The sequence below is a fragment of the Rhyacophila brunnea genome, unplaced genomic scaffold (assembly GCF_057557595.1).
Source record: "Rhyacophila brunnea isolate RB1 unplaced genomic scaffold, BYU_Rbru_1.0 scaffold_6, whole genome shotgun sequence".
Classification (NCBI taxonomy): domain Eukaryota; kingdom Metazoa; phylum Arthropoda; class Insecta; order Trichoptera; family Rhyacophilidae; genus Rhyacophila; species Rhyacophila brunnea.
In genome coordinates this window covers 18,516,716-18,529,197 of record NW_028233276.1, presented here as the reverse complement: position 1 = coordinate 18,529,197, position 12,482 = coordinate 18,516,716, and the positions used below count along the sequence as shown (strand labels likewise).

Below are 12,482 nucleotides of genomic sequence, written 5' to 3'. Positions count from 1 at the left end.
GTGTGTTTCTGAGGTGTTTTCGAATAATGTAAACAAATAAGTTGCTATCACAACTCACTAATACTGCTTACCAATATGTCTTATAAAGAGGGAGCCTAAACCCTTTTTATTTATTATTGTATCACATGATATCAGTTTCAAAATGTTTTAATTACAGTTAAATGCTAATAGAAAAATATTTTTATTATGTTGGCAGTATTGCATATTATGTCTGTTGTTTGTAAAAATGCAAATGGCTGCCTACTGTTGATTCTTTTGTTTTGGATAGTTACATCCATTCACACTATTATTTGCATTATTTCATCTAAATAATGATGGTAGGTAGGTACATTGCATATTGCACATTTAGACTTTTAATAATAATATGAGGCATTTTTATCTCAGTGGGACCATGCTAAATAAATTACAGATTTTGATATTCACTAAAAATGAACTTGCGATGCAAAAGTAACCTTATCAGCTTCACTTTCCTGTATTAAAGGCTCTATTACCCTATAGATAACGGTTTTTCTACAACTTACATGTCTATCAATTATTTATATTCATTATTTGTTGTGATTTTTCAGGAACATTGGGATGACATGGTCTTTTCTGATAGTATATCGAAATTCCCCGCTTACGAAAGAGTAGTTTTAAAACACCCCGGATTTGTCCGACCTGTTGTCCTGTTTGGACCCATTGCTGACTTGGCACGAGAGAAATTGCTCAGAGATTTTCCTGAGAAGTTTACTTCACCACGTAAGCTCATAATCCATTTATGTCATATATTGTAAATACATAGGTACCCTACATTGTATTATTCTGATACCGATTTACTAATTTCTACTGCTCTGAAATCTCGAAATGATAGTTATTTAATTCAGCAATAAATTACGTACCTATTATGTTTCTGAAACGTTTTCATGTATAGTAATTTATGTTATTCTAAATTTGTAGAATTGGATAGCACAATGGATGACGGAAAAACGAAAAGTACTTCGGGCATCATTAGATTATCGGGGATCCGCTCCATCATGGACCGAGGAAAGCACGCTCTCTTGGATATTACCCCCAACGCTGTAGACAGACTAAACTATGCACAATTTTACCCCATTGTTGTATTCCTGAAGGCTGACAATAAACAAATCATCAAACAGTTACGGCAGGGTATTCCCAAGTAAGCCATTTTTAGTTTATAAATACAAATAAATTGATTGGGTGTTTCGGTATTGGGTCTGCAATGTTCATTCTTTTGTAAACAGATATATGCAGATGAACATGTCCTTGTAGAATCAATGGTTCCTCAAACAAAACAATAAACTGTAAATGCAATAAAACTTAAAAGTGCTGTCGGATGATTTTTATTTATGAATGTATTCACACTATATACAGATTTATTTAAAATTCCTGTGCATGATTTTATGTCAACACCGAGACCTGTTATATAACAGATTTTTTTCCTTAAGATCTGCGCACAAATCTTCGAAGAAACTGCTGGAGCAATGCCAAAGAATGGACCGAGTGTGGGGACATGTCTTCAGCCAAACTGTCGGCCTAAACGAAGCGACCGCCACTACATGGTACTCCAAACTGACAGACCTCGTGCAGAGAAGTCAGGCACAGCAACTGTGGATATCTGAAACCAAGGTTAGTAACCTCTGTTATTACATGATTGATTGAAGAAGTTATTTACACAATATTATTTATTTTAAATATTCATAGTCATCGATTACAATGAATTTATGATTCAGAATTTTGATACTGGGGAACCATTACACTGATAATTGTTTTTAATGATTCTTTATGGTTTTGGAGGAATAGCTTTAGATTGTTTATGGCTTGTTTATGTTTAATGTGGAATATTTCAAATCATCTGTGTGTGTTAAATTGAATGGAAGAATATTGACAGTACTAAGGCAAGCACTTAGCACAATTAGATGTTTTTGTTTGTATTTTCAACACGAAAAGCACTTTATTTAAAGTACGGTAAATAATTAAATCTTCGAAAACGATTGTATGTCTTGTAAGTGTTATGTGTATGTTATGATAATTTGAGAGTACCTTATACCTAGAAGAAAAAATAATTATATCGTTATTATGAAACGGCTCTTATTACGGTAGTGTTACTAGAAATTAATGTACCGCCACTGTGAAATATCTGTTTTTATTTGGTTCTAGCGCTTTGAAATGGTGTCGGACATATATTTCCCGCCCCCGCTCGCTTTCTACCCGTCCAACCCCGCGATGAACTATCCCCAAAAGTATTCCTACCCCTATTACTCGCGTCACAACCACGCTTTGTCGTATCCCCTCCATCAAAAGGCTAAAGCCTACAACAGATACAGCGCCAATCCCATGTACCGTCCGTTCCGAAATAACAACTCCCCGTATTACTATAACCAGGCATCGTCATTCATTAACCAGGCTTGCTTGGATGATCTGAACAACCGTGAACGCTTCTCATCACCTCAGCGTAGTAATATCAATAACAGCTTATCTAATTTATTTGGCGATGATAACGTGTATCAAGCTCAGCCGTATAGACCTCACAGTGTGATGGAGAGCCCAGTTTTTAGAAGCATAGGTAGAATGCCACGTAGGCCTTCGTCAGTATTGCCAACTTTGAGTGACAACGAAACTGTTACGGAAAAAAGATTGTGCACTGTAGTGGGCTGTCCATGCGGCATTAAATTTACGCCTGGCAACAGCCGTAATGCTGTTCCTCAGAGTGCGGTAGTCATCATTGAAGACAGGTCGAAGAGTGAGCCGCCGATAGCGGATGGCGAAGATATTCTTTCTGATGACGATGAGGAGGAGGAAGAATCAGAGAATTCTGTCGAAAATAATGACAATAATAATGATGTTCAAGCGCAAGATAATAACGTTGCAACGTCAGAACAAAACGCTTCCCAAATCGGAGATCCAGTCATTGAACAGTATCTTGGATACGTTTGATTATCATCATGCAAAGACTACACTTTGTATTGTATAATGTTAAATGACAATTTTCAAAAGCATATATTTAATTGATTAACTTTTTTGCCAGTTTAATCATGATGTAATTATGGCCATTGGATAACATGCTTCTGATTAAAATTAATTAAAGATTAGAAATACTTATATATTGCCAATATAAAATATAGTGACTAAAGGTCAGCAATAATGCCAATCAAAGCTGCCATTTTGTGTGTTTTTTATTTTCCCGAGAGTTACAGTTTTGTAGTTAATAAATATTATACTAATTTATTGAAGCCTCATACTAGACACTAAGCTGTATAAACCAAAGAGATATTAATATATACTTGCCAAATATTTTAGTTCGTATTAGTAAAAATGTATTCAACGCTTTAATATTCTAGTCCATATAAGTCTTATTAATATAATTGTTGGTAGAATTATAGATATAAAAAACTATTTACGAAAATATCTATAAAAATGTTGGGTTTCTTTTATTAATTTTATTCGTTTCTGTTAGGCATATTAATAATTTTAATAACATAAACATCTGTTTTCTTTTCATATTCTTTATGTGTGTATAATTTACTTTAATTTCATGATCATCTTTTCTAAAAATACTCAATTCATGATAAATGATACTTCTCATTAGAAACTGACTGACATAAGTAAATTTTTGTATACATAATATAGTGTAGTTTCTTTTCCTTGAATCTGTAGAGGTAGAATGTGCCATTTATGTCAAGTCAGCTAAATGAAGTAACATTTCTCATGCATTTATCAATTTTTCCTGATAAACATTTTAACAAATTTCCTACTATATAATACTGTGTTGTACATTGGTGTATGTTCTGATATTAAAATAATCAATAGATTAAGTGACGCATTTAAAATAAAGGACCAATGATTTAATTAGGCACCTAATCCTAATTTTTATAAAATTGAACATTTTTGGTAATTAAAAATCATTGAAAGATTTTGAGTTAGAAAAAATATCCAAACTATGAAAATATATTAAATCTATTTTCAGTTGTATTGTTGATGTATTGTTGAACAAGAATCTTAAAATATTGCTAGTATTTTAGCTGGAATATATTAATTATAGAGTCACTCAATGAGAGCTAACTTTACACTTTTTTGAAAGTGCTGTAATTTATTATTTAATATTTTATCCTTTGGAATTTTAAATGGACTAGATGGCTTGTCTTGTTTATTTCATTCGATCAGAACTTACCCCGGTGTCCCTGTTACTTCCAAACTACACGGAGTTATTGTCGTAGAGTGTCGTGTCGTGCGTGTGTTGTCTGTTTGTCTGAACTAATGGTGTAAACCGGCTTGCGTTTGCGGCTGCGCTCCTTTTGCCCGCCCAGCGATCGGAACCGCTGTCCGACGACTTCCTATTCCCGATGTCTTCGTCTCACGAGTCGTCGCGCCTCTCGTATGCGTCCAGCCCCGAGAGCGACGTGGAGGTGGGCGGGGGCACGAGCGGGCCGCGTCTCATGAGGGCCTCCTCCGACCCCTCCGTCGCCACCACGCAGGACAATCTCGAGAGGGACAGCATCGCCATTGCGGGAATAGGGGAGATGGTGCCGCCCCCTCCGCCCTACACGGTCAGTATGCTCGATGAATGTAACCATTCAATTTATTACAGATTGCGCGTTTCAATTATTCACCTTGAAGCCTTTTCTAAATACATATTCTTTCATCACGTTAAGGATGAATTTAATTTATTAATTCAGTTAGTATTTATTTAGGGTTAAAATAGAATTATCTTTTTACAAAATAATAATATAAATTTAATTATATATAATTCTACACATGCTTTATAGTAGATACGTATTTCGGTTGTTACACCATTATCAAAACTACAAAGATATAATCGATTTGTCTATACTCGAGTACTTTATGGTTAAAGTGTTTCTGCAGAGACAAATCATTTATTGTTGGAGACTTGATAATGGTGTGACAATCAATACAGCTATCAACTAATTAACCAATCTGTAGAATTTCATATAATCTTCTTGTCATAGACAGTTAGGTATGTTTAATTCAGATTTTAGCGAAGTTGAGTAGTTATCTTCCCATCTTTTTGGATGGTCCACCACTATGCATGGAATCCTAGTTTTGCCTGTCTTTTTCACATGTACATTCCAAAATAAATACAATATATAAATAAGTAATAGACAATATCAATCTATTGGCAGTACTTTTGGAAGTCGCTACGTAATTTAATGATGTCAATTTAAAAAAATTACAAAATTAGGGTCACTTAAACTAAGCGGAGCATATGGGGTTCTACAGAGTGGAGGTTATATTAATATAGTTTTTTATGACGAATGGTTGTCAACCATTATTACCCAACATATTGTGTCCTTACACTGGATTTGAAATATTGAAGAAAAAAAAACTAACTTGCATTTGTTTTTGTCCACCCCAGACCACTATGGGTCCCACTTATAATAGCTATAATTCTACAAATTGATATTGTAGTTCTATATCTATAAATTTTGTATCTACCAAATATTTAAGTATTATATGTGTCATTGAAAATTACCTGGAGTTGCTAGAATGTTGAATAAATTTAATTAAATCATGTATTTGGATTTACACCAATTTTCTTCTGTAAATATAATTAATGTAAATCCGTGAAGCTATTGTATGTATTCTCTCTCAAATTCCAGGACTCCCTCAAATAATAATATCTTTATTCTTGGTGTCTGGTAAAACAAAATCATTGTGACGAATGCTTGATCTCTCTAATAACAACATCTGCAACAATACTACATAATTTTTAAAACTAAGCTTGGCTTGAGAGTTGTGGGCGGATTAGAAAAGTGTGGTGTACAGTCAAAATGTGAATGGTACTTACTAAACTGTGGTCAAATTAATACAATTTCTCGGATACCTAAAACAATTGATCCGTCTCCGAACGATGTGTTGATGGTCTATAATGCTTGTCAGTTTTTAGTGCGGTGACCGGTACTGTGTTCGAACGTGAAAATAATCCAAAGATACTGATGTTATGCTCACCAGATTTAAAACTGACAAGTTTTGTATGCATCAATGTATCTGTTTCGGTACCTAATAGTATTCTGAAAACGTTTTCCACTTATTAATTGGTATAGATAGGCCAAAAGAATATGTCTGGCCACCAAATTTAAAACTAAAATCAGTGTTATCCAAAAACTATCTACCGTGATACTAAATATTAATTAGGCCTACTCTCATACAATACCTTTCTTTACGGCTGAGATACACTCATAGAGTTGCCATGCAACAAATTATTTATTTTCATACAAATCCATACATTCTCCATAGGATTGGATTTTTTTTATGTGAATTTTTTTATCAGACCCGGGATTCGAATTCGGGATCCACACCATTATAGGCTGACAAGTAAAAATTAGAAAATCTGGAAGTTTTCAGTGTAAATTGCATTTTATTTATTGCAAAATAATCACAGAAACATCCGGGTATTACTAAAATCACATTGATGTATTGTGAACTCACCGGGAATTGAAACTGGAACCCCCGCGTGAGAAGATAGTGCCTTATGCATTGAACTACAAGGGGTGTTTTAATATACTGCCGCACAGAGCGTCAACAACGCACCATTATTTATTGGAAAGACAGTAGTTCACATGGATTACGCTGAAGGAGTAGTTCAATAATTAGACGCCACCATTGCTTTATTAAAAAGATTTCACCATTTTGAGTCGGATTCGGAGTCAGTTCAAGCGGCTATTGACGGCCTGTCAAATCACACAGAGCATGAAAATGATAATAGGCAGTGATCGTAATGACATATCAGGAAATTGAAGCACTGTGTATTGGTATATTTCTAATTGTTGAATGTACCCAATATTTTTGCCTATATCTTATTTTCTTGAACGATAATACAAAATCACTATATTTTCTTCGTCTGATCCAGTTTGAATATTTTGAAAGTTGAGTTTTTTGACGTTTCGATTCTATTGGTTAAATCGTTTCCAGAAATGCAATTTTGTTTGCGTTTCTGAATTTGGATTATGCTACTTTGGAGTCAAATGTCTTGTCTTACTTGTCTATGTGATAACACAGATAACGTAATCATTTAATTGTTTCTGAATGCATTATTAATTTATTTTGTAAATTGATTAATATTCTCATTTGATAGAGTGGCTACGGTGACAGCAAGTACGGTTTCTCATCCAACGGAGGCAACGGGGGCCCAGGACAGGGAATGGGCTCCCCTCAAGGACCGCCAGGGCCCCCGGGAGACGCTGACAATGGACCGTACGGACGTTCATCGATGCCTCACTCGCCACCGCAATCACCTCAAGGAATGTATGGCCACGGTTAGTGTTTTTATTGGTCTTCTGCATCATAAAACCTGATTGTTTCTTCCATGTTGTGCGTAATTAACGCTATTTTATTAAGTTGCGAGAAGTGGTACATCCAATGATGTTAAAGCTGCTTTTTATTGACAGTCTAAATTTACGGAAGTGATGCTGGATAAACGATTTCGCATTGTAGATTTATTTATGGCAAACCTTATTGATTATCGATATTGATCCAAAAAGTATTGATATTGGTATCTGATTGATTGAAAATATCGTTATAAATGATCCTTGTCTGTGAAAAAAATCGCAAAATATTAGTATCATATCAAAAGAAAAGCACCTATGTAATATGTGTTTTGATCAATTACAAAATATAGATAGTTCTTTTGATATCCATAACTTCATCTCACCATTTTTATTTAGATGAACAATCGTTCGCAATTATAAATACATAAGTAAATAATCAATAAACATCTGTCATAGCACACTGAAAATGTAAAAACACTGGAGGCAGTTATTAGGTGTTTTTAGAACTGCCAACATGGCCAATATTAACTTTTCTATTAATAATTCAACCATACTAACATCCACTGGCGGCTCTCTCTATAGGTCATTCGGTCATTGACCTGCAAAAATAAATACCTAACAATCGACATAATAATATTAATAATATGTGCAATGTCATATATAATAATATTAATAATAATCGGTGGATTTGAAATTATAGGGCGCGCGATATTGTGTGTCAACCCAGTCTATTGGGCTTTTTTTGTTTGGGCGATAATTCCCCGAACAAAAATATTGTGTTCGCCGGCAGTCTGAAAATTGACCCAAATTGAATATTTTTATAAAATTTTCTCTCTCGTTTCTCATACATAAGACAGAGATCGATATAACACAAAATACGAGATCGAAGCTTGTAACGGTGCGTGAATTACTGTAATATCGGCAATGCCCGAGTGTGAGACAAAAGATTTTTTCACCTAATTAAATGAAACAGAATGATAACACTGACTAGATAATTGGTCTCAAGACGCAACTGTGTATGCGGTTCGGATTCGTTGACAGGTTTTGACGAATGCCTTTGGTTATTTTAATTATATATAAGGAGTTTTTGGTGATTTATAACATTTTTGTGAAGCAGTTAGTACGCACGCAGTAGCAATTGAAGTCTGTGATACAATTATAATGGAAATGGAAGCACGATTTGCATCCAACGATCATCTCATTATATCCGATTTGTTCAATAAAGAAAATTACACTGATTTTAAAAATAATTTTCCCACACGTCAAGTAAATTTGGTAAAACTGTTAGAAGAAATAAACATAATCAAGTTAAAAAATGAATTATTGGTGTTTTATCAACGAGATGATTTGCATGGCGCTATTAGTGCAGTTTCTCTTCTACATTTTTTACTCAGCAATAATTTCAACGAAACATTTTCCGAGTCGATCAAAGTTCTCCAATTTATTTGCGTCATACCAATGACAACAGTTGAAAGTGAAAGATGTTTTTCCACTCTCAAAAGAATAAAAACCTTTCTACGCAATAGGGCCAGGATAGACTGACCGCTCTTGCAATGCTCAGTATTGAAAAAAAATATCTGGGAAAAATAGACAATTTTTATAATCGTGTGATTGATGATTTTTCAAAAAGCAAAGAAAGAAAAGTGGACCTGATTTACAAAAAATTATAACGCGTTGTGTGCAATTTCGGTTAACGATGGGTTGGCGTTATGAAAAACGGACATTTTTTGAAGGGTTAGTAGGTACCGACCTATAACAATTTCTAGCACTTATTCTATAATGTATAAAAAGTCAATTTGCAATACGTCTTTTCAGTATACAACGAAAAGGCAAATTAAAATAATATATTCAAAATTGACCTGCTAGGTTTTTCCGGATTAAGCCGCCCATGCTAACATCATACTGGAATTACTGTCAAAACTTATAATAAATACAAAAAGTGTATATTGTGTGGATGTGCTGTTATAATATTAATTAGATTCATCCACAATACTTTATCTTATGTAGTCCAGTATTAATTGATTTCTACTTTTTAATCGTAGATTGAACATATTGTATATTTATTTAAAATCTACTTTGCTATTCCAGTACCAGATTTGCCGCCTCGGATAGACAGGGGTGTAAAACCTCCGGGCGGTGTCCTCTTACCTGGTCCCATTCCGGGAAGAAACCCACCGACACTTAGGCATCATTCACAGGTAAGGCTGACATACCGATGTTATTGTAGATTGACACGAAAACTGTCATTCTGTATTTTACTAACTGGTTACATTGATTTGATTTCAGTCGAACAACCGACCGAGCGCTCAGGAGAGATTGTTTGGAAGCCCCCGAGGAGCGGAAACGGACGGAGTCGGACCAGTCGGTCCCGGAAACGATCGGCAAGCGAATACGGCTCAAGGATCTCTCGACAGACATCGACACTTAAATAATACGGTTAGTCATTTATCGAATTGATGTTTTGTCAAATATTTATATTTAAAATAAAAATTATAGGCATAACTTTTGAACCTACTGTATATTTCAATAAATAACCACTCCAGTGTTAAAGTATAATGATTGAATTTTTCTGATTTATATAAGTTTATGAAAATTTAAATATTCAGAAAGGCTTCTATACACTGTTATGTATATAAATATTACTTCTTCTATCCACATCTAAATATTAGTTAATAGAACTGTCTGTGAGTTGGGCATATTTTTCTATTTGGCAATTGCTGAGTTTGATTGGTGCAATTATGATTGATTGGGGACGCGTTTGAAGTTGTAAATATTACAATGATATGTTTGGTATTTGTTTGCAGAATTCCTACGACAGCATGTCCTCCTACGACTCTTATGCGCCGAGTGGACTTGCAGCGACGGCTCTGGCGATGGCCAGCGCACGCCTTGGCCCCAACGCACCCGATGATCTCAAAGTGGGACCTAGGCCTGAAAGGTTAGACTATATTACATACTGATACCTTAATGCAGAACTAGACTTAGTCTTAGTGTGATTTTAATTAACAATGACAAGGGAACCTTGAATGTATTAGGCCCAAAATTGTGTAGAAAGATCGTGTCTGAAATGGAAAAATTCTGTATACGTTTCCATGCTGATGCTATATGAACTATCCTAGGTGGATGTTTGTTAACATCATTTATTATGAATAAAAAAGAGTTTTATTTTTTTACTTTTATTAAAATTATAAATATATACTTACTTACCTACATATTAACTACTCAGTAACTAGAACAAAAGTATAAATATTTTCCATCTTTGTTTAGTTTAGGAACTTGAATTTTAAAATATTATGGGTTCTATATTAGAATATTATATAATAAACAGTTTTGGCTACTCAAAACCAGATGGCAAGATCAACACAAAAATAATAAAAGGTAGTGTCAGTGTAACCACTGGGCAAGAAAGGGTTTCATCGAAGCTAAAGAAATTTTGAAATCTGATTGTTATTCTTAGAAATGCTGAAAAAAGGTAATTTTCTAGATGCAGAACAATCCTCAATCTGCTTGGGCTAGGTCTGTAAGGTAATGTGAATATAATATTGCTAAAAGGCTGCTAATGTAACTATATCATAATGTCAATCGTTTTCCAGCAAATACGATGCGGCTCCCATTGGTAGTCCACAACAGAGACATTCTGGAGGAGTTCCAATGGATTCTGTCACCTCTTCCAGTTTATACGGCACTCGAGAAACGACTGCCAACCCGTACGGGGCTCCCCCCATCGGCAGTCCTTCACAGAATCAAGGTCCAGCTGCTTACGGAAGAGGCGGCGCCCCACCAGCTCAGGCCAGACCTCATCCTAACGATTATAGCAAGTATAGGTAAGTTTCACTAGCTGTTGGTAATTTATTTGGAAGATTCTGTTTGATATCCAGCACATTGCTGGAAATCACGAAAATATTAAAATTATTTTATTCATACATTGTTCATATATTGTACATACATACATGTTCATCATTACCAAATTCAAAGTGAACAAGTTTAGGGTAATGATTTCTTGGATGTATTCCTGGCAGCCTATTGAAATATGCACGAGATGAAAGATATAAATAAATCCATAATAAGTGAATATGTATCTACATACAACAATCTAGAGATTAATTGAATATCACGTTAGTTTCGGTTTGACATTAATCAGATACCGTTTTTGTCCCTACAGTAGTAACCGGAATAGCACAGGACCGACGGAATTAATAGGCAGTTTAGGAAAAGCAGGCGGTGCCGCCCTCTACAAACCTGTTCCACCGCCCAAACCTAAACACTATAGACCGCCAGGGAATGATCCAGGACCTCAACCGCATCACGCCAAAAGCTACAGTGTTGGAAATGGGGTAAGACTTTATATACAGTTAAACCAAATAAGTGTTAATTCTTTGGCTTTCAGTGAACTTTATTATACACTTCGTCACTTTGATGACGTTCCACAACAATGGTAAAATAGACGTTAAACGAGAGTTCCTCGAGAATAAACTCTCACATGGACAGTTTATTAAGTTGAAAAGCATACAATTTTACAGCTAACATTACTATAGAAAATGATTTACTAAAAACAGTTTTCAACAAACACGATTCCATGCACCCGGAAAAAATGGCAAAATTGAATAATATAATAATTTCACTTAACAAAGCACGTTGTAGAACAGGTATTGGTCGGGCAGAAATCAATGCTGCCAGAGGGAGAATAATACTGTCTTAGTTCGCAGGCAATTGGCATTGGCTATGAAACGGAATATTTAGTCACAAAACTAAAACCTGATTGCAATAATAATACATTTGTTTCATATCTGACTAATATAATCTTGACGGATTTTTATATAACTAATGCATTTTCATACTGGTCATAATAATACTTATGTGTGCATGTCTACAGAGCATGGAGATGATGAACGGTCGCTCGAATCACAACCCACAGCTTCCCAACCCCAATCAGAACATGACAAACTCTGGAGGACCGGGAAGTCCGCAGAATGGCTACGGTTATTCATCGGGTATGAACCGGCCGGGTGGAGGGGGAGGGGCTGCCAATTGGTCACAGGGGGGAGTCGCTCATGCACATAGTCACTCGCATCCCGGCCCCAATACCGTTGCACCGCCTTATCACCCAGCACCGCATTCACATCAGGTAACGGAAGCACATATATAGTTGCTTTTAGATTTCGCTGCACAATTGGAGCTGACCGCTGGTTCGAATCCATT

The 12,482-nt window shown here is 35.3% G+C and overlaps 1 protein-coding gene across 6 annotated transcripts in view; it reads left to right on the top strand.

Moving 5' to 3' along the window:
* The window catches only part of pyd (zonula occludens-like protein polychaetoid), a 210,948-nt gene that overhangs the window by 188,643 nt on the left and 9,823 nt on the right, over window positions 1–12,482 (top strand). For 5 of the 6 annotated variants that reach the window (XM_085957305.1, XM_085957306.1, XM_085957310.1 and 2 more), the window contains 11 exons: window positions 567–738; window positions 937–1,156; window positions 1,446–1,626; window positions 4,305–4,544; window positions 7,091–7,271; window positions 9,372–9,481; window positions 9,570–9,719; window positions 10,088–10,221; window positions 10,877–11,107; window positions 11,446–11,617; window positions 12,157–12,408. In XM_085957305.1, coding sequence (XP_085813431.1) covers window positions 567–738; window positions 937–1,156; window positions 1,446–1,626; window positions 4,305–4,544; window positions 7,091–7,271; window positions 9,372–9,481; window positions 9,570–9,719; window positions 10,088–10,221; window positions 10,877–11,107; window positions 11,446–11,617; window positions 12,157–12,408 — 2,043 coding nt within the window. The remainder of the gene's footprint in view (window positions 1–566; window positions 739–936; window positions 1,157–1,445; window positions 1,627–4,304; window positions 4,545–7,090; window positions 7,272–9,371; window positions 9,482–9,569; window positions 9,720–10,087; window positions 10,222–10,876; window positions 11,108–11,445; window positions 11,618–12,156; window positions 12,409–12,482) is intronic. The other variant, XM_085957307.1, reaches the window with a different exon arrangement.